Below are 21,293 nucleotides of genomic sequence, written 5' to 3'. Positions count from 1 at the left end.
TAAGTCTCAGTCTCGACATCTACATGCGATAACTTAAGACTCATCCTATATTTTTTTTTATCACTGATTCATTGTATTATATAAAAAAACAGCATTATGGTTCAAGGACGAGTGCTTGTTATCGCCGGCTCGGACAGTTCGGGCGGAGCGTAAGTCCATCCCAACTCTCCCCTCGAGAATGGCATGATACAGCATGCTTCGATTATTTTAGTATATTATGACAAACAAACCGTCGGGATACTGACGAGTTATTGTTTCAGCGGTCTTGAGGCGGACCAGAAAGTTATCGCTGCTCATGGCTGCTACGCTATGACGGCCACCACAGCCCTCACTGCGCAGAATACTCAGGGCGTCAAGGGCATTCATGTCATTCCTGCCGACTTTGTGTCCCAACAAATCGATGCTTGTATAGAGGATGTAGGCGTCGATGTCATCAAGACAGGTGAGTGAAGATGTTCATCCTGTCAAGTGGCCAGTGGTATAACTTGGATACTTCAACAGGCATGCTTGCTTCAACAGAGACGATAGAGATGGTTGAAAAAACTGTCACCAAGCACAACACCCCTTGCCTTGTTGTAGATCCAGTCAGTATGATCTCAAATTACAGGCTGGAGCTTTGCTTACAATCATAGGTCATGGTTTCGACTTCTGGTGCAACGCTTCTCCCTAACGAAGCCATTCAACATCTCTGCAAGCATCTCCTACCGCATACTACGGTCCTCACACCAAACATTCCCGAGGCAGTGCTCATACTGTCCCAAAATGGTCAAGAAGCTCCTCAAGTTCGCAATGTCCAAGACCTTGAAACCATCGCGAAGCGAATCCAGGAGCTCGGTCCCAAGTGGGTGCTTGTCAAGGGCGGGCACAGTCCTATGAAGGAGAACCTTACTGTAGCAGAGACCGAGGAAGAGAGGCAATTTGTCTTTGATGTGCTTGTTGGGGGAAACGGAGAGGTCCTGAGGGTCAAGAGTCCGTACCAAGCAAGCTCCAGTACCCATGGCACAGGGTGCTCTTTGGCATGTAAGTGATGGCCCAGACTTGAGGTGTATGAGGTGTGCTTATGGTAATCACAGCTGCTATTGCTTCGAACTTGGCCAAAGGAATCGATACGCCTGCTGCTGTTCAGTCAGCGTGTCGATACATTGAGGCTGCGATCCGCACTGCGCCAGGACTGGGCAAGGGGCATGGTCCTCTGAACCACTTCCACTCAACCTACACTCTTCCATTCGCTCCGTAAGCTTCAGACTTTGCACTTATTATTATGCGCTGACATGGTCAAGTGGCTACTTTATCGAATGGCTCCTTGAGCGCCCCGATGTTCGTGATGTCTGGAAGGAGTTTGTGTATCATCCCTTTGTCATGGCCATGGGAGATGGGAGTCTACCTCTTGAGTCATTCAAGGGCTATATTATCCAAGATTACCTTTACTTGGTCAGTCTACAAATTCCGAAAAATCGCGATGTTGTGCTAATCAATGTTTGCAGATTCACTTCTCACGCGCCAACGCTCTCGCCGCCTACAAAGCGCAAAACATCGAGGATATCTCTAGAGTACGTTATCTTACCTCAGTATGAATAGTCCACTTATAAGCCGTGTTTAGGCGACGCAAATTGTTCAGCACATCATGCATGAGTTGAAGCTCCATACCTCCTACTGCGAGAGCTTCGGCATTTCACTCGACGAGATGCGTGCCACGCCAGAGAAGCAAGGTAAGAGGTGTTATGTGTTTTTCCCTCTTGAATCTCTTTGCCCTCAAGTATTCTTACTAAAATACTTCTTTAGCATGCACTGCTTATACCCGCTATGTCCTTGACGTCGGCCAGAATGGAGACTGGCTCGGTCTCCAGATGGCACTCGCTCCATGCCTCCTAGGTTACGGCGCAGCGGCCAAGATGCTACATGACCACGAGAATACTGTGCGTGAAAACAACACGTACTGGGCTTGGATCAAGAATTACAATGAGGAGGACTACACTGATGCTGTCAAGCTTGGTTCTGGTGAGTTTCCGGTCACATCCATCAACGATTCTCTCACTTATTCATTCTAGCTCTACTCGAGAAGCACATTCAGTTGCAGTCACCTTCTAGGATCGAAGAGCTCGTCCAAATCTTCATCCATGCACTCAAGGTAAATCTCAGAGGCCTCCAACCAGTACTATTTTGCTAACCGCACATAGATGGAAATCGGCTTCTGGGAGATGTTCCCTGCTAAGCAGACCTAAATCCACATTATTTGATGATCAAAAAAAGAAGACATAGTCAGAGGTAATTCAATTGTTAGATATAGAATTGAGTATACACTTGTTTTTTGTGTTTTCTATTTAGGCCAGGAAAAAGAAATCCAACGTAGGTATATGACGCCTCTAAACCCATGCTCCATTACCAATGCAGACACACATGCATACATACATACATATATACAGATATACAGACATGCTTCTCAAATCACGTTCAGACCATCTCTACAGGGCGTGGTCTCTCGTCATCTGGCAGCATGTATCTGAAATCCTGCTCGGGAGGGGGGGCAAGAGCAGGGACAGGAGGAGCGTCACTCTGCTCTTGTTGTCTTTGGGCTCGTCGCAGTTGTCCATTCTGTTGCTTCACCCACGAGTTTACTGAGCGGAATCTCGGTCGGCCGTCAACCGAAGCTACTGTGGAAACGGTATCGCGGCGGCTGAATGTGTTTGTTGACTTCCATGTGGGTTGGCGAGAAGGGGTTGGCATTGAGGGAACACTCTGGACGGTCTGGTAGTCAGGCGTCACAACGATGTCGCCATCACCAAAGCCAGAAGAGATAGATGATAGTTCACTCACGCCAGTCTGGCGTCTTGAAGTGCCATAAGCATATGGTGCGTCGGAAGGGATGCGGTTGTGTTGCGGCTTGTAAGGTGGGCTGAGACCTTCTCCAGGAACTTGGCGGGCAACAACCTGAACTTCAACAGCGTTCTCGACAAAGGCTGTGCTGGTAGGGCTCATAGCATCAATGTCGTAGTTCGTCTGTTCCGTTCTACCGCTCATTCTGTAGATGCCCCATGGTTTGGTGGGTACGGCAAGATGAGTGTTGGACTGCTTGGGGATGGACGAAGAGATTTCGAAGGGCGAAGGGAGAGATGAAGGTGCGTATACAGGAGAGGGTGAGGATGAGGGTGATGCTGAGAAATGCCGTCTCTTCTCGTCGCCTACTTTTGAAGAGTAAGGAGGAGATGGATCCTCGATAGTGTACCAGTCTTTGTGGCCGAGACGCGATCCCACATAAGGTATCTTGGAGACAAGGCCCTCGAAGCGATTAGGTTTCTCGAAAGACATATCATCAACTGGAGGAGGCTTCTTTGAGGTCTTCTTCTTTGAGTAGAGCTTCCAGACGAGGAAACCGACTCCGAGAAGGAGGAGGAAGGCACCTTGATATAACTGTTAGCTTCTTGTGGGTTGACAGGGAATAAGCAGCAGCAGTGACTTACCGACTGATCCTACACCCAAGAGGATTTTATGAACATTTGAATGCATTCCATCGCCTCCGGAAATCTATTTAAGTGAGTTAGCAAGCCCGAGATTTCAATGCGGATGGCATGTGTCTCTTAATCCAAGACGACGCCATTGAACCTACCATGCTTCCGTCTGCGCTCCCCTCTGCTGATGGAGCATCAACACTTGGTGAATCTGATGCTGTTGCGGGCAATTTCACTTCGAGATCTTGGTCGCTGATGCCTTCGGTCGTTTCAGTTGGCACTGGATCGCTCTCCTCTTCATCGTCGCTCTCCTCGTTCTGATCATCACTCCCACTTTCATCATCACTGCTATCGCTGCTCCCACTCTCCTCTTCGATCGCAGTGGGTGTGTTGGAGTAAGGTTGTGTGACAGTGGGAGTGGGAGTGGGAGTGGGAGCGGCAGTCTCCTCTAAGAAAGAAACATAGAGTTCAGTCTCTTGTGTCGAGGTTTTGGCTGTGTCTCGACGGACTCTACGCCTGGCGAGGCGTTTTCTCATAATGTGAACGTCGTACTTGTCATCGTCGTCTTCGGCAACAGTCCAATCCGGCACGGCTCCTGTAAACCCTCTCTTTACGTTTATCGGCCATCGAAGGTGACGTTTCTCATTTGAAGGTGCCATTGTGTAGTGGCAAGTTGTTGATGATGTCAGGGTTGAGGTTATTGTTGGTATCGGTGTTCTTGTTCTTGTTGCTGGCTTAAACGAATGTTGTTTATAATAAGAAGAATAAGTATTAATCGAACTGTGTGTTCTTTAGAATGTATTGGTGTTAATACCCAAGCATTGGGTGTCGGACAAAAGAGTGTCGTTACGATTTAAGTCACAGACTTGAATCAACAATTGAGAGAGAAAAATTCAAAAGAAGGGCCAGCCTTGAACAGAAGCAGAGGAAGAGAAAGAGAAAAGAAGTAAAAGAAAAAAATACAAAGGGCTTGGCGAGTAATGAACTGAGGAAGAAGGGAAAAACAAGAGAGAGTCGAAACGAAGTGGAAGGATGAGACACGATCAACAGTTACATTGGATACTTACGGCACGATTACATCCATGCCAGGATCTAAGAGACTACATAGACCATCAACAACCAAGGCGATCTCAGGGTTCAGGGGGGGTTAAACCGTTAGATGGTGGTTTGAGCACGAGACCAGCATCACGAACCATTCGTGGTCAAATTGATCATTTTGCTATATCGTTTGGCGGAATAACTTTTCAATGGGATTGAATCAGTACAATTTAATTACATGGTAGCCTGTCACTCATTATTGTCCTAACAGAACTGGTGCAGAAAGTGGCTGCAGTCGTGTTAAGCGCGGGAAGCTATAACTCCGTGTTGGCCAGTAACTCTGTAAACTAGTAGGGGTATCGACGTTATTCGTCTCGAAATATAGGCTCCTGTTTCAGCCGGCTTGGTGTCGCCAGAGATTAATCACGATATTCATGCAGGGGGTTCAAACTATATCACACACATCATTTGACCTGTTTCTCACAAAGTTGTGCGTTTATGAATAGATTGGATCTTAAGCAAAGGATGATGTTCTCTTTGACATGTTATGCATATAAATCATTGACTGTTATCCAGCTATTCATCAATTGTCCAATAACACTCAACACCCTGAGGCGAACCAATAATGATCAACACAGGGTTAGGCCATCTCTAGACCAGGTACTGCCTCAGATACGCTGACCCGAGACGGGTGGAACAATCTGAGGCTTGTTTTGCATCAAAAGATACCCCCGGCTTTCTTTCAAGACTGAGTCACATCGCATCATTATCCATCAATTATCTACTGTTATCTTGATCATCAGCTGACCAGCCTCATCTGGGGTTTCTGCAAGTGACCAGCAGAAAAAAAAATCCGCAATTGATGGCGCGTTCAAAAACGGTCCGATATGAAGAAGCTTTGGTCGTCGAGTGGATGTTTGACATTGAACTGTGGTGGATATCATCATTCTTTTATGGACCCTTAGAATGGCCTCTGGTTCAGCCTACTCTGTACCAGTTCCAGAATTATAGGTATGGTGGAGGCGAAAAAAGTCTTGATGCTTCAGTTACAATGATGACAGTATGTGGCAAACATTGATCGTGTCGCAGACAGAGAGATTCTTCTATCATTGAGGCTGATGTCACATCAATGAAACAAGACATAACCAGAAGCAATCAATATGTACGCCATCGATACTGGTGTAACTAACTACAAGGTAGTCTAGTGAGTGCATATGCTTAGTAGCGGTGGTTATAAGAGCTACCCAACTAGCAATATCTTACTTCTTGGAAACAAATAAACGAAATAACGGGTGAAGTTGAATTAAACATAGCAGTCTTGAGCACACTCACCGAGCATCTCCTGGCAGTGCGCTCCAATCACGCAGCTCTCGCCCACGCCGAAATTACTATGTATGTATTGAGAGACTGAGAAGAAAAAGAAAAGAAATAACCAAGCGCGGTTCCATCATTAGCGCGCTTATACGGACAAAAGCGAGAGAGTCTCTCTTTTATCTCTGATACTCCACGATAAGATCCACCCGGTCTAAAGGAGGCGAAACAGAACGGGCACTAACCCACTTGAGCTTTTTTCTCTCTCAAGGGTTCAATTGAGATTCGGATTGAATTATCACGAGATGGTTTGTGCGTATTTCGGATACAAGGCTGGCTGAGCGTGACAAAAAGGTTGTATTGCGGCTCCGCGATGTCCTGAACTGCACCAAAATGGAAAGTCAGGGATGCACTGCAGACCCCAAAACTCTTTCGATTCTGGGGTAACTTGCCATCTCAAATGACATCTAGCATACGTCAAGATCTGAGATTGCATGTGCATATAGATTCGCGTGTGACGTTTGAGATGTATGCTGAGGCAGCTATGGTGTTTCGGTGCCTTTATAATACAGGGCGCGGCAACACTTACCTCAACCAACAATGTGAAACTAGGTAGTCAGTCAAAGGAGAGTGGGATGAGAGATAAACTTAATCATTTCTGTAATGGATTTCAATTCGATTACTATTCGCTTGATATTCCTGGTCAAGAGGTACCTCTTTGGGCATGTGAAAGCGAATGCACTAACTTATAGAAGCTCAAATCGCGCATGGTTAATAGCTACCCTATGGTTTTCTGGAAAGTTAATCGCGTGAATTATAACTTGAGTCGTATTAGTTTGTCTTTATCAAATCAATTTCGATAAGCATATAAAAAGATATCTCTTTGTATGCACATGTTTAAGAGCGTAAGAAACCGGGATTTCGCCGAACAACGATATCTCGCGATCACCTGGTCGGGATTATTCCACGACACATCAAGTCTCTATCCATCAACCCTTACATGTTGGCAGATAGTCCACAGCGAATGCTAATGTGACAATACCGGACGGCCGGAAACGGAGTGACACCGAGTTTCTGTCCACCCTTGGATTGCACTACTTGTTGGAGATACGTGCAGGCACATGTTCTGCTCACAAGCAGCAATAAGTAAACAGAGCCAATCAAGGAGACTCCTCGCTTCTTTTGCATTTTCACGGGCGTTCCATCATGAAAGAAACATATACAGGGATGCTCGGCGTTGTGGAGTTTTGCTGATTTCATAGACGACGGGTGAAAGAGGGCAGTGTTGTCAAGACAAAATCCCATATTTTTTACCTGTTACGACCGGCAAATACTCCCTTCAACAAGTGTCCGTAACAAATAAACCCCAATTTTCGCTGTTTAAATAGCTCTAGATCGGGGTCAGAGCCGGTCCGATGGATGAGGACGAGGACAAATTGATATGAGAAATGGTAAGCGAGAGTTGTCGTCATGATTAATTACCAGCCCATATAGTCTCCCTAGAGCTTTTGAGTCTCCAATGTTTTCAGAGATAGAGTAAAAAGGGCTTCAAAATAAAGATGATTGTGAATGAGGTTCTTAGAAATCAATTATTTGACCGACGATTGTCGTTCAGTGGGCGTCATCCAGGGCATGGCAGCTAGAAGACCGGTAAGTCGACCCGCACCGCTACCCAAGCTTGGAGGCGATGGGACAAGGAACTTGAACTTTTTAGTGGAGCAATAACCACAAGCAAGAAAAGAAATACCAAAAGGGATGTCTTATCTCGACAAGGAGTAAAAAAGAAGTCCAACACCGCTCATAATAATAATGCAATCATCTTTTCTTACACCCTACTCTACCTAGTGTCCGGCCAGCCGGCTCTGACTTACCTTAGTAGTACCCAAGTATCGAGGTACCTGTTACGCGGGCAGTCTAATTGTAGCTAACTAAATTCTCTCGCCCTCCTTCGTGTGCTGTGACTGATTCTCCTTCGACTCACCTCTGTCCGTCACCAGCTCCTTACGCTTGCGACGCCTTCACTTGGTCCAGAGACTCATAGTCCTGCCTCTCTGATTCTTCCCTTCTTTCATCCTCAATCGCTCCCAATTGAGCTCCTTTCCACCACCTCCTCCTTCACAATGGCTTCCTCCGCGCGAGCCATGACGGCCCTCTCCAAGGTCGGCCAGATGGCACCCAGCAGTCGCATCGCAGCCCGCGCCCTCTCTACTGTTTCCAAGACCTCTGCTCGACCTTCTGTTGCCATGAGACTGAACAACACTGGCCGCATTGCCTTCCGAAGGGCCTACGCTGACGAAGCCCCCAAGCCCAGACCTGGCAAGATTCGACGAACCCTGCGATGGACATGGAGAATTACATACCTCTCCCTCGGTGCTCTCGTCGGTTACACATGCTACGTTATCTACGATGATCGTCACCCTCAAGAACAGTTCCAACCTGACCCTTCCAAGAAGACTCTTGTCGTTCTCGGTAAGCCACCCGACTGCGCATAGTTACTATATGCTGGACAGAGTTACTGACACAATATCTTACAGGATCCGGCTGGGGCTCTGTTGGTCTCCTGAAGAACCTCGACACCGAGAACTACAACGTCATTGTTGTCTCTCCCCGCAACTACTTCCTCTTCACTCCTCTCCTGCCTTCATGCACAACCGGTCTTATCGAGCACCGCTCCATCATGGAGCCTGTTCGCACCATCCTCCGTCACAAGAAGGGTGCCGTCAAGTACTACGAAGCTGAGGCTTCTTCCGTGGACCCTGACCGCAAGATCATCAAGATCAAGGACAACACCGAGGGCAAGGGTCCCCAGTCCGAGACTGAGATTCCTTATGACATGCTTGTCATCGGTGTCGGTGCTGAGAATGCCACTTTCGGTATTCCCGGTGTTCGCGAGAACAGCTGCTTCCTCAAGGAGATTGGCGACGCCCAGCTGATCCGCAAGAAGATCATGGACTGTGTTGAGCGAGCTTCTTTCAAGGGTCAGTCCCAAGAGGAGATCGACCGTCTCATGCACATGGTCGTTGTTGGTGGTGGCCCCACCGGTGTCGAGTTCGCTGGAGAGCTTCGCGATTTTTTCGAGGAGGATATCAAGAAGCTGATCCCCGATATCAGCCACCGCTTCAAGGTCACCCTCATCGAAGCTCTTCCCAACGTTCTCCCCTCTTTCTCTAAGCAGCTCATTGAGTATACTGAGAACACAATGCGTGAGGAGAACATTGATATTAAGCTCAAGACCATGGTCAAGAAGGTGACCGAGGACTTTGTCGAGGCCGAGTTCGCTGGTCCCGATGGCAGCAAGCAGACTCTCCGCATTCCCTACGGTCTGCTTGTCTGGGCTACCGGTAACGCTGTCCGGCCTATCGTCCGTGATCTTATGGGCAAGGTCCCCGCTCAGAAGGACTCTCGCCGCGGTCTTGCCGTCAACGAGTACCTTGTTGTACAGGGAACTCGCGACATCTGGGCCGTCGGCGACTGCGCTGTTGCCGGCTACGCCCCTACCGCCCAGGTCGCTTCCCAGGAGGGTTCTTTCTTGGCTCGTCTATTCAACAACATGGCCAAGACCGATACCCAGGAGGCCCGCATCAAGGAGCTCAGCAGCAGCCTGAACCTTAAGCAGGGTAACTCCGCCGAGATCGCTGCCGAGATTGAGTCTCTGGAGAAGCAGCTCCGCCGTATCAAGGACGTCAAGCCCTTCCGATACTCTCACCAGGGTTCCTTGGCCTACATTGGTAGCGAGAAGGCCGTTGCTGATGTTCCTTGGTTCAACGGCAACATTGCAAGTGGTGGTGGTTTGACCTACCTGTTCTGGCGAAGCGCTTACCTTTCCATGTGCTTCAGCAGTAAGTTTTTGCAATTTTTGCAACATCATGATGCAGCTATGCTAACTAAATATGTCTAGCCCGAAACCGTGTTCTGGTCGCCGTTGACTGGCTCAAGTCCAAGGCTTTCGGCCGTGACGTCTCTCGCGAGTAAACCTTACGATACGACAAACCCTTTTACGCGACGAGGTTCGATACCCTGATATGAGTTATGGTGGTGGTGGATTCGAAAACCAGTCTACACTGCCTAGCTTACGATGATCTGTTCTTGGGAGGGTGTACTTGGAGCATTGTGCATAGGCCTATGAAGCCTAACTGAGCCGGACTAATAGAGGTCTGATTGGAGTTGGGTTGGGGTTTGCATGCTTCATGGTGTACACCTTGAGTTGGTCTTTCTTTTTGATTGTTCTTTAATTTTTCTTTGTTCACGGATATAGATGGGAGAGGCAGGGCCCTTGTATGACATAGCTAGAGCGCGCAGAAAAGCAGGAAAAGCTTGTGGAACGTTAGTGAAAAACGACTGACGACACTGTATATTGACAGGCTCTTTTTACCAGTGTGTCCTATGAAAGCTTGCGTTGCACATGTTTGGACATGTGACACTCGGGCATAAAGAACTGCCACTAAACCAAACAGGATTGTAAGACAATTTCTAGGAGCATGCAACGTGTGTATTGCCGATTCTTTCCATGTCTACAGCCAGGCTGGATTCAAGCTCTGCATTGAGGCTGCTAAAAACGAATAACATGCGAGTCTGGTCCGAAATGGCATAGACCAGGTAATGTTCTATTATCTGCAGTTCATGTGCCTGGTCCGGACTGGCTTGGTCTTCTTGTGGGTATTGACATCGATATCTAGACTAGCATCGAGGCTATCTAAGCTGTTATCTCCAAAAAGAGAAAGAAAAAAGTCCCGGTGGTAGCTCGGGAGTCCGGGTTTGCGACTCGGACTGCGGGGCACAAAGCTCCCCGCATCAAACCAACATGCGGAGCTTTCATACCATCCGTTGTACTACTCAGCTGGGGAAAGTCGATTGTTGCTCGTTACTATCCCCAAGGCAGGTAAACAATTGCAACGGTAGCCAAGCTGCAGTCTCAACTATGGGTGACACATCCAATCTCTCCGGCCGGGACTATGCCGTTCAATTAGACTCCAATGATGTTCTTAGACATACCCGTGACGAATTCAATATCCCATCCAAAGCCGATGTAGCACGCAAAACTCTCCCTTCGGGCAACAGCACAGGTAAATACCATTGTTCCCTTGTCGAGGAACCCTGTTCTGTTGTGCTGACGGCCTCTCAGACGCGAACGATAAAGCTATATACCTTGTAGGCAACTCTCTTGGTCTTCAGCCCAAGCGCACGTCAGACCGGATTCAGCAGTACCTTGCAACATGGCGCACCCAAGGTGTCCAGGGTCACTTCAAGCCCCTGGACGACTCCCCTCTGCCGACTTGGTTAGATGTTGATGCTCGCGCTGCCGAAATGATTGCGCCTATCGTGGGTGGCAAGGTTGGCGAGGTGGCTATCATGCAGACGCTCACGGCGAACCTACACTTCTTGATGGCAGCATTTTACAAGCCTGATATAAAGGGCCGCCATAAGATTATCCTGGAGAGCAAGGCATTTCCGAGTGACCATGTTAGTGATCGTCCCAGATAATAAGATACCACTAAGCTAACATGCATGCCTGCTTAGTACGCAGTCGAAACGCAAATACGCCATCATGGACTCCGCCCTGAAGATTCCATGATCACACTCGAGCCTCCCAACAACGAAGACATCCTTTCCAATGACTACATTGAGTCCGTTGTCGAACAGCATGCTTCCACGACAGCCGTGCTTCTTCTTCCTGGTATCCAGTACTACTCAGGCCAACTACTCGACATCCCACACTTGACTGCCTTTGCTCGCGAGCGTGGCATATTTGTCATTTGGGATCTTGCACATGCGGCAGGAAATGCACCTTTATCCTTGCACGACTGGAATGTCGATGCTGCTGCTTGGTGTACTTACAAATACCTTAACGGCGGACCAGGTTGCATCGGTGGTCTGTTCGTTCACGAACGCCACGCACAGGTCGAGGAGGATGGAACACACAACGTAAGATTTGCCGGATGGTGGGGAAACGACAAGACAAAGCGGTTCGAGATGAGACCCGGATTCATCCCCGTCCCTGGCGCAGCAGGGTTTCAGCTTAGCAACCCCTCGGTTCTCGACATAACCTCGCTCTGCGCTTCTCTCGAAGTATTCGAACTCGCCGGCGGCATGGCTCCTTTACGCGCCAAGAGCATAAGTCTGACAGCGTATCTCGTCTCAGAACTAAAGAAAGTACCGGCGGGCATGAGCGCGTACTGGCAAATCATCACTCCTAGTGAAGAAGAACGCCGTGGAGCACAGCTGAGTCTGTTGTTGGCCGATGGGTTGCTGGATGATGTGATGGCTGGCTTGGAAAGGAGGAGCGTGTTGGTTGATGAGCGCAGACCGAACGTTATTAGAGTCGCGCCAGCACCACTTTACAATACGTTTCTAGACTGCTGGGAGTTTGTAAGTGCTTTCCAGGGAGCTTTACGTGAGGCACTGGATATGAAATGGAAGAGAGAGCAGATGGACGACGGAATGTGATGTTTTGATCCGAAACTTCCACGTCTATAAAAAGCACCTTGCCTATTATACAAGCACGTATAATATAAATGTGCGGCAACGAGTTTCTTGTTGATTTGCACAACCTCGTTGGGAAAAAATACAGACTTTTATTTCGCTTTCTCCAATTCGCAGAAAGATTCTGAGCAGGCTGCAGTCTGCAAGCTTAGGTAGTTTGTCATGCATAGCCTTTAAAACCTTGTAAGATCAATACGAAGAGTTTAAAAATGGGATTATCCATATCTTTCAAGTCCAACAACGTCTACAGTACACTTTTCCATTCTCTTCAGAACAAATTCAGCTCGAAAAAACAAAGATTTCGAGTACAGGGTAACCGACTTTATGCATTGAATGCAGGGTTCTCGAGTGTCCCTGACTAAGGGTGGCGGGTCTTGCTTCCCAGTCTCTGAAGGGTTCTTTGCTATGGAGCACATATAGCGAATAAGAAGCTAGTATAAGGTGGGACCCCCAGACGGACTTACCGCAAGGCGACAGTTTATCAACTTTTTTTTTGTTAGCGGCGAAAAAAAAAAATAACCAAAGCGCGCAGGAATCGCAGTGCTCACTTAAAACTTCCACTCATCCTCACCTTTCATCTCCTTTCCCTTCCGACATCATCTCAACCCTTGGGCGCGCACTCCTTTTCCATCAAAAAGAAGGCCAATCTCGTAACTACGAGATATTCTATAGCGTTTCCCACCACTCTATCCTTTCTAATAATCCCTTTTCCCCCTTCCTAGACGGTTCCATTCCATTCGGCTCCGTCTTCATCCTCTTCTCTCTACAATAATGTCTGGCTACGACGGCGGATACAGCGGCGGTGGCGGCCGCGGAGGTGGCGGCGGCTACAGCGGTGGTGGTTACGGCCGTGATCGCGGTGGTGATCGTGGTGGTGACCGCAACGGTGGTTTCGGAGGGTAAGTCGATATTTTCCCCCTTGTGCTTTGCGCGTCAGGTTGGTTGGGTGTGTTTCACCTTTAAATTGGGGTTACCCTTTCTCAACAACAACAACATGATCAACCTTCTTCACCGCGTTTTCGCCTCACTTTTCATTCATGTTTTGCTAACATTATTTCCAGCCGAAGCAACGGAAATGGCTACGGAGGAGGTGGTGGAGGTGGTTATGGCGGTGGCAGCTACGGCGGCGGCGGTGGTGGTGGTGGTTACGGAGGTGGTTTCGGAGGTGGTGCTGGCGGCGACCGCATGGGCGCACTCGGCTCTGGCCTCAAGAACCAAGAATGGGGTATGTGTTTCTCCAAAAAAAATTCTGTCACACCTGCTAACTTGAATCAGATATCAACAGCCTTCCCAAGTTCGAAAAGTCCTTCTACAAGGAGCACCCCGATGTTGAAACCCGATCTGATGCCGATGTTGAGGCTTTCCGCCGCAAGCACCAGATGACCATTGCTGGTTCGAACGTCCCCAAGCCTGTCGAGACATTCGACGAGGCTGGTTTCCCCCGATATGTCATGGATGAGGTCAAGGCTCAGGGTTTCCCTGCTCCCACCGCCATTCAGTCTCAGGGTTGGCCCATGGCCCTCACCGGTCGCGATGTTGTTGGTATTGCCGAGACTGGTTCCGGAAAGACCCTCACCTACTGCCTTCCCTCCATCGTTCACATCAACGCCCAGCCTCTCCTCGCCCCCGGTGATGGCCCCATCGTTCTTGTCCTCGCTCCTACTCGTGAGCTTGCTGTCCAGATTCAAGAAGAGATGAAGAAGTTCGGTCGATCTTCTCGCATCCGAAACACTTGTGTCTACGGTGGTGTTCCCAAGGGTCCTCAAATTCGCGACCTCTCTAGGGGAGTCGAGGTGTGCATTGCCACTCCTGGTCGTTTGATCGACATGCTCGAGGCCGGCAAGACCAACCTGCGTCGTGTCACCTACCTTGTACTCGACGAGGCTGATCGCATGCTTGACATGGGTTTCGAGCCCCAAATCCGCAAGATCATTGGCCAGATCCGACCCGACCGACAAACTCTCATGTGGTCCGCTACCTGGCCCAAGGAAGTCCGTGCTCTCGCATCCGACTTCCTCCAGGACTTCATCCAAGTCAACATCGGTTCCATGGAGCTTGCTGCCAACCACCGAATTACACAAGTCGTTGAGGTTGTTACCGAGATGGAGAAGCGTGACCGCATGATTAAGCACATGGAGAAGGTCATGGAGAACAAGGAGAACAAGATCCTCATCTTCGTCGGCACAAAGCGAGTTGCTGACGAGATTACCCGATTCCTTCGCCAGGACGGATGGCCTGCGCTTTGTGAGTATCATCATCAAACTGTTGCCAGACAATCACTAACATCTTCTTAGCCATCCACGGTGATAAGCAGCAGAACGAGCGTGATTGGGTTCTTGACCAGTTCAAGACCGGAAAGTCCCCCATCATGGTGGCTACCGATGTGGCCTCGCGTGGTATTGGTATGTATCATTCCCCTTCTCCCCCTTCATGGCAACTTCCAGCTACAGCACTTGCTGTACTTTACTCTCGTATTTAGGGGCTCTCTTGACTGTGCGAATCTGCCTGATAACTATCGTATCCAATTGGTTCTCAACCAACGGGGTCTTGATCCGTTGTGTAGCCTTCACTTTGCTATACTCACGTGTTTTCACTCTTGTACCGTTTCCACTCCCGTGGTACGAGTGGAGTTGGCATCCTATTGCCTTTGATCAAGCTGCTGGCCCAGGTTCTCTTGTTTCCAAGACCCAGTGACCCGCATACTCCAGGATGGCATTTTGACGCACTTTCTATTGCCCTATCTCCGCTAGGAGTGAAGTACAAACAGCATGCCAATATGCATCGCTGTCAACCTTCATCTTCCACGCTGGAACGTTGCTATACAAACCCCTTCTTCGCCTGCTAACCATTCTTGTAAAGATGTGCGCAACATCACTCACGTGTTGAACTACGATTACCCCAACAACTCTGAAGACTACATTCACCGAATTGGTCGTACCGGTCGTGCTGGTGCCATGGGTACCGCCATTACCCTCTTCACTACTGATAGTGAGTATCTCTCGCTCGACAGCTGTTTCTTGGCCCATGCTAACAACTTCCTCCAGACCAGAAGCAGGCTCGTGACCTTGTCAATGTCCTCCAGGAGGCCAAGCAGCAGATCGACCCTCGTCTCGTTGAGATGACCCGATACGGTGGCGGCGGCGGTCGCGGCTACGGTGGATGGGGTCGCGGCCGTGGCGGTGGCAGAGGTGGGTTCCGTCGTCGCTAAATCAGCAAGACACCTATCGAGCTGACTCGACCTCCAGCCAACGCCAACAATGCCAACAACATGCCCGTCGGTAACCGTCGTTGGTAATGTAATATGGTCTTCCATCCTGAGGTCTTAACGACCCTATGGCGTTGTGGATCAGACAGCCTCGCATTTCGAATCCTCGGATTCTCAAAAGTACATGACACCTAAGGCGTTTGTTTGTTACAGGGCAGGTGGCTCGATTAGATTTCTCGTCTTTTGCGAGTCTGGTTTGACTGCTGACCGATTTGGTCGCACTTATTGCATTGCTGCGTTTTACATGTTACCTCAAATAATGGCTTTAGACTGGGATGATGATGTCGTGTTGAGTGGTATGAAAACACTCAACGACGAAGATTAGGGGAAAATATCCTTCCGTATTGGAGGCCTTGTGCGTTGGAGGCCGATGACAATCTTGAGTTGAGTGTTTATTTAGACTATTGTAGTTTTCGCAATTAGCAAAGCTCTCTCAAACTTTTCTTTCTCATGCCGTGTGATGTTGGTATTATTTGTTGTTGTGATGTGCTTAGGATTTATAATGATTTCCTTGCTTTTGGACTACGCTATTGCTATCTACTTCTGATCGGACTTGACAAGTCTTTCTTCTGTTCTGCATGTCTGATGTTTCTTGTCTTATGTGCTGCTTAACTGTGATTTGTTCAGCGACCCTCGAGTTGTGCTGTCCATACCTACGTTGCAGTCGCCTCTCAAATTCAGTTCTGTAGAGAGCTTGTCATTCGTTGCGGGCACTGTAGCTTTGCCATTGCTTGACCTGCCTCTGTCGACCATTTTCTCATGCTGGAACAAAACTCCAGTAGGAAGTTGATGACAATATGCTACTTGGGTACCTAAGCATGGAAGAGCGTACTCCTTAGACTTGGTTTAGAAGACAACATAAACCATTAGCTGGCAAGGCCATACAACCAGTATTTCCATCATTCTCGGCCTTGTCATCAGCTAGCTATTTGGTATCTTCCTGTGGCCTTCTAAAGCCCCGGTAGCCCATCGTGACCAGATCTTCGTTTCTTTAGAACGGGATGGATTGGCATTGCTTCGCATGAAAGCTGCTCTTGGTTGGCTAGTCACGGTGTTGGCGAGTTGACAGTAAATATTGAGCCGCACTGGCCAACACTCATGCCATTGTCACTTTTGTATTGATAAAGTTACCTCGTTGTTTTCGTAGTTTGTTGTCACATAGAGTACTCCTTGTTAGTAGGCATATGAGTGAACCCAGCCAGTAAGTACAATCTCAGCACGGTTTGTTTGGGCTGTTGTACTCGCTTGCGGATGAAGGGAGTCACTGTTCCAGTGCAAGCTATAGCCCTTGTTCGATGAATCATTGCCATCTTATCTCATCACCAGTTCCCTAGAAGTATCTCAGACCTTGTCGATCCTCAAGTCAGTATATTTTGGTCAAACTCCTCAGTTCGACATGCTGAAGCCAAACTCCAGCTTGTTATCCAATGCAGTTGACATTCTCGCCATATCACCTAGGGCAGGATGTCACAGTGTTCACTCCCACCTATCTTATTCCTCGCACCAAGTATTCACGATCCCGAACGTCCCGAGTGTCTTCTAAGCGCTGACTGCACTAGGTTATCCCTACATAACCCCGTTGAGATAGCTACTGTACGGTAACAAACACAGTACGTGAGTACGAAACAAACATTGCTGAGGACCTGAAGTGACTACCAAGCAGACTTGTGGGATACCGGGATGCCACTGATGGTTGGGTTACGTTTGCTAATGCCCAACATTCGTGATACATGCGTAGGCTCGGATATGGTTGCTACATCAAGGAAGATAAGCTCGACGATCGTCATCAACGATGTGCAGTGGTATATGTGTCCCCTATAGCGACATGATACTTCACTGACAGACCATTACAATGAATTACGAAACAGATACGTGCTTGCGAGGTAATCTGTACGGAGATGGACAAACATCACAGTGATGTATCAAACACTCAATTCTGTTCTTGACATTGTTTTTGTTGGAGAAAAACATGCCAAATCAGAGACAGACAAGTGTCAAAGGCTCGAAATAATAGCTTACGCCTCAGAGTATCCCAAACCTACCAGTATAATGATTTGAAAAAGACAGCATCAACAATCCAAGTGCAGGGTAGCCAAAGAAGCCATAATGATCAAGATCGGCGAGAATAGACCCGCCGTGCCCCTGGCTAAGGAATGGACGCTGTTCTGGTGGAATATCGAAGTGGCAGCTGGTGGTGCGAATAGAACCATCGGAACCATGCTAGCCCCGATTGAAATTCGCCAGTGACGCACATGGAATTCTGCAGTTGAATGACATTGCCTCGACGCACGAAGACGGCAACAATATCGCGATATGGTATGGTATGTCGGCGCGACATGCGATAGCACGAGTCGGCGCAAATTGGCCGACGGGTTCAAGGCTGAGTGGTGCTGACCAAGACGGTTTCGCCGAGTGCTAAACTGCCCAACGTTCCAGAACAGCCTAAGATGAATTATCTCTTCTATTGTTTCTCAGACACAACGCCAGGTTTCGGAGCCACCCACCCGATCAACCATGTAAACCGAAATAAACATTGCCAATGTCAGCCTCCTGGGCTGCGATTGAGGCATTTCAGACGTGCCATGTTTGCCATCATGGAGACTCATTTGAACACCGAAAATATTCGGAGTATGGACTGGTCCAACCAGCCCCAGCGCCTCAGGACCATGGCAAGCAGGCATGTGTACAGTAGAAACAGAGATTGATTGACAATCACAGTCTCCGTAACAAAGAGAGTGGGAAAAAACGAACAAGAATGAGACCCGTAGGAGAGGCTGTTCAGTTTCCGCCATATGCAGGGATAACAGGAAAAGGCAGCCACCAATACACCAATGGCAGAATGACAGGGGACCAAAGGCTGAAGACGAGCGTACGGATCGGCCAAGATCCAGTGTCACTGAGTCCAAGTGTCTCAGCCGCCGTCGATGCACCCCAGGAATGAGGGTAGGAGCTTGAGTTCGGCGTGGCTCCGGCTCGATTTCTACTTTATGATTAGGCGTGGCATTTCCCAGAGACCTGGTGCTCCACGGATTGAATAATGCTACAGTATGTTTCTCCAGCCCCTGTATCTAACTATCCCTTCCTTGGTCCTTGCCTTGCCAGTCCAAGCTTTCTCCAGACGCGACGGGATTGACCTGACGACTTGAGAGGCCAGCCCGGATCACCACGCAGTCAGTGTTAATAATCGCGTCGTGCCGTGCTTAACTCTCCTTCATATGCAGACGTGCATGGCATGGTATGGTAAAACCATATCATATCGTTATGTTTCGTTTGATATCCAAGATTGTGATATGTGACTGTATTGTAGGCTACAGTATGTATGTATGCATATACTCTTTGGTCGCTTGCCGCGGCGAGCCCCAGAGCGAGACAGACACATCCCATCAATCTGTCGGTGTGTTTGCAAGTCATCATGCTGTTCCAACGCAATGGACGCATACGACTTCCCTTTTCTGTTCAGGGTTCCGTTCCGCTGGCAATTCGAGACCCCTCTTTGACAATTCTCAGATAGCCCTGCCTTGACACCCAGTCATGGGAATCTCTTGGATGTCACCGTCAACAATGTACCAATATCCGCTTCCCCGGTCATGTATGTACATATCTTAGTTGTCGCACCCCCATATGCAGTAAACTTTCCTGACTCAATGGCGGTCCGTCTTTTTGTCAGGGCAGAACAGGCGCTACGTCACTTTCCGCTGGATTTGAGGGAGGTATCGTATCGTCTTTGATGCGAGCGAACAAATTCGGGCGCTTGACAACGATTCAACAGTTGGCATCAGTGCGGAAGAGAACCCAACTGCCAAGTACACATGCGAGCCGCAGTAGCCAGACGACTGACTTTCAGTGGCCTTGCTGTTGCGAACCATCACGGGGGCGCTAGACGGGCCTCCTGGTCTCTACTGCTGCGCTGCATGGGCTGGGTATCCACAACCTGCAGAGGGCCCCATGCTGTTGGGACTGAACCTAAGACCGCCGTCTTGAGCACCGTACAGTACAACATGTACAGTATTTGGTTTGAGTGGACACTCCTATCCTCGCAATATTGGGTCTTTCCGATCGTGATATTCCATGTTCGTAGAAGAGAATGCTGCAGACATGAAGTCGTGGAGTTCAGTATCAGCCGTTGATTGCGTCGGTGGCGGACTGAGATGCCGGTCAAACACTGCCGTCGGCATCGCATTGTCTCGCCATCAGTCTTTCATTTTACTTCACGCCTCCTATTCATACCCCAATACAGAGTATCAGATAGTGCATCGAACCGACCTTGTTTGTAAGAAGCACACGGCTTGTGGGCAGCCTAGCCTATGGTGGGAGCAAAAGAAACAGCACAGCACCCATCTGCGAGTGACGGGACGACATGTCGACTTGTCAGCCTTGAGTGAGATATTAGCTATCTGTACTGTATCAGCAAATAGCCTACACGTGCAGTGTGGCTGGAATCGCCAGCACCAGATCTTAGTCTTAGAAGCTGCTTTGTGCCACAAGTTTATTCGATATCAGCACCATCATGTCAAGTATCCAGGAACGCGGCTAAGACTCCAGCACTTGATGTCTTCTTGATCACCGCCCAGGTCAAATTGAACAGCAGGGTCGCCCATGACATTCCTGTGCGACGCAGCCACCTGCGTTTCATAATTTGAAGCCACACGTTCTTGTTCAAACTTTGGTTGGTTCATGAATGTCGAGTCAGTTTAAACTCGGCACCGAACTAGTGATAGGAGTCCGGGCAGGACAGCAAGGACCTGGAAATGTAGCTTTGCAACCCATTCCGGCCGCTGCCGAACTCAAGGGACTGTTCATCACCATGATAATAAACTGGGCTCATAATCATTTCCGAAGCAACAGAAATGGATAGACCTTGACAGTGGAGGTTGACCACCCTGAATCGTGAGGTGTGCGCTAGCAGGGCAATGTACGGAGTAGAAACCCAAGTCCAATGCGTACCTACGCCCAATTCGACATACGCTAATGAGCTGAGTCGTCTGGCTTTGCGCCCACCGTTCTGCAGATCGCTAGCGCTGCTCAGCCCACCAAGATCTGAGTGTTCTCACGGTGTGTGGTGGGCCCTGATACAATCATTCAGAAGAAGTGAGATTGGTCCGTAGATCAGTAAGATGACTGGTCACCTGTAACAGTGCCCTTCGCACCATCGGCGAAAAACGCTGACTGAAATTTTGGACAATCAAAGCAAGGTTGGCCGGTGGCTGTCGTGCTCTGCGCTTGTCGTTGATATTGCGCATGACAAGACACCGGCGTACGGGAGATTCCCAGGACCACGGGAGGGCCAGAGATCGTAGTTGGGCCGGCTTCTGACTAGTCCACGTTTGCTGGGGGATCAGAGACACTGCCAACGTGGACTAAGTCGACTGCCGTCCACCGTCACAATCGATGGCTTGCCGTAGCCTCACACGTTCCTGGATATGCAAGTGACATCCACCGACTCATGAGTCCTGTGTGGTTCAAGATCTACTGGGTCACTTGGAGCTAAGGCCCTCAAAATAACGCTAACTACTGGCTGCCAAAGGTCCTGCTGCGTGTTTTCCCACCCTTGACTCAAGGTGGATAAAGCCCGGCTTGTTGTGTTTCCGAGATGTTGGTATCTGTGCGACGCTGGGGAACGAGAAACAAAATGATCGGCTTAAGAAACGTCCAACAGGAAAGTTTCATGCTGGAGAGTTTCCGATATTGAACAACATCCTAATGGTACTAGGCCATCATCTAGCTTGTTGGCGAGTGACACAAGAAAACGGATG

General features: G+C 48.9%; 5 protein-coding genes across 5 annotated transcripts; 4 read left to right on the top strand and 1 right to left on the bottom strand.

The window, feature by feature from the left end:
* Window positions 1-96: 96 nt before the first annotated feature.
* FSST1_007509 (uncharacterized protein) lies at window positions 97-2,222 on the top strand (the record flags this gene model as incomplete). The annotated part of the gene is made up of 11 exons (XM_083224300.1): window positions 97-149; window positions 261-442; window positions 502-584; window positions 633-1,020; window positions 1,074-1,233; window positions 1,281-1,431; window positions 1,485-1,550; window positions 1,601-1,709; window positions 1,783-1,998; window positions 2,049-2,128; window positions 2,178-2,222. The coding sequence occupies 11 exons, from the start codon at window positions 97-99 to the stop codon at window positions 2,220-2,222; spliced, it is 1,533 nt and encodes a 510-aa protein (XP_083083470.1).
* Window positions 2,223-2,451: 229 nt separating this feature from the next.
* On the bottom strand, window positions 2,452-4,105 carry FSST1_007508 (uncharacterized protein; the record flags this gene model as incomplete). Its single annotated transcript, XM_083224299.1, has 3 exons — window positions 2,452-3,398; window positions 3,459-3,522; window positions 3,605-4,105. 3 exons carry the CDS (start codon window positions 4,103-4,105, stop codon window positions 2,452-2,454), a joined length of 1,512 nt encoding a protein of 503 aa, XP_083083469.1.
* Window positions 4,106-7,915: 3,810 nt separating this feature from the next.
* FSST1_007507 (uncharacterized protein) lies at window positions 7,916-9,767 on the top strand (the record flags this gene model as incomplete). Its single annotated transcript, XM_083224298.1, has 3 exons — window positions 7,916-8,264; window positions 8,330-9,634; window positions 9,694-9,767. 3 exons carry the CDS (start codon window positions 7,916-7,918, stop codon window positions 9,765-9,767), a joined length of 1,728 nt encoding a protein of 575 aa, XP_083083468.1.
* Window positions 9,768-10,713: 946 nt separating this feature from the next.
* On the top strand, window positions 10,714-12,239 carry FSST1_007506 (kynureninase; the record flags this gene model as incomplete). The annotated part of the gene is made up of 3 exons (XM_083224297.1): window positions 10,714-10,858; window positions 10,918-11,255; window positions 11,313-12,239. The coding sequence occupies 3 exons, from the start codon at window positions 10,714-10,716 to the stop codon at window positions 12,237-12,239; spliced, it is 1,410 nt and encodes a 469-aa protein (XP_083083467.1).
* An 807-nt stretch (window positions 12,240-13,046) lies between these two features.
* FSST1_007505 (DEAD-box ATP-dependent RNA helicase DBP2 domain-containing protein) lies at window positions 13,047-15,570 on the top strand (the record flags this gene model as incomplete). Its single annotated transcript, XM_083224296.1, has 7 exons — window positions 13,047-13,174; window positions 13,337-13,500; window positions 13,551-14,519; window positions 14,570-14,677; window positions 15,135-15,263; window positions 15,320-15,463; window positions 15,521-15,570. The coding sequence occupies 7 exons, from the start codon at window positions 13,047-13,049 to the stop codon at window positions 15,568-15,570; spliced, it is 1,692 nt and encodes a 563-aa protein (XP_083083466.1).
* Between the last annotated feature and the right edge of the window lie 5,723 nt (window positions 15,571-21,293).

Source organism: Fusarium sambucinum, chromosome II (genome assembly GCF_050947815.1).
Source record: "Fusarium sambucinum isolate potato_lamoka chromosome II, whole genome shotgun sequence".
Classification (NCBI taxonomy): domain Eukaryota; kingdom Fungi; phylum Ascomycota; class Sordariomycetes; order Hypocreales; family Nectriaceae; genus Fusarium; species Fusarium sambucinum.
Note: the sequence above shows the minus strand (reverse complement) of the source record. Positions and strands in the feature narration are given on the sequence as shown.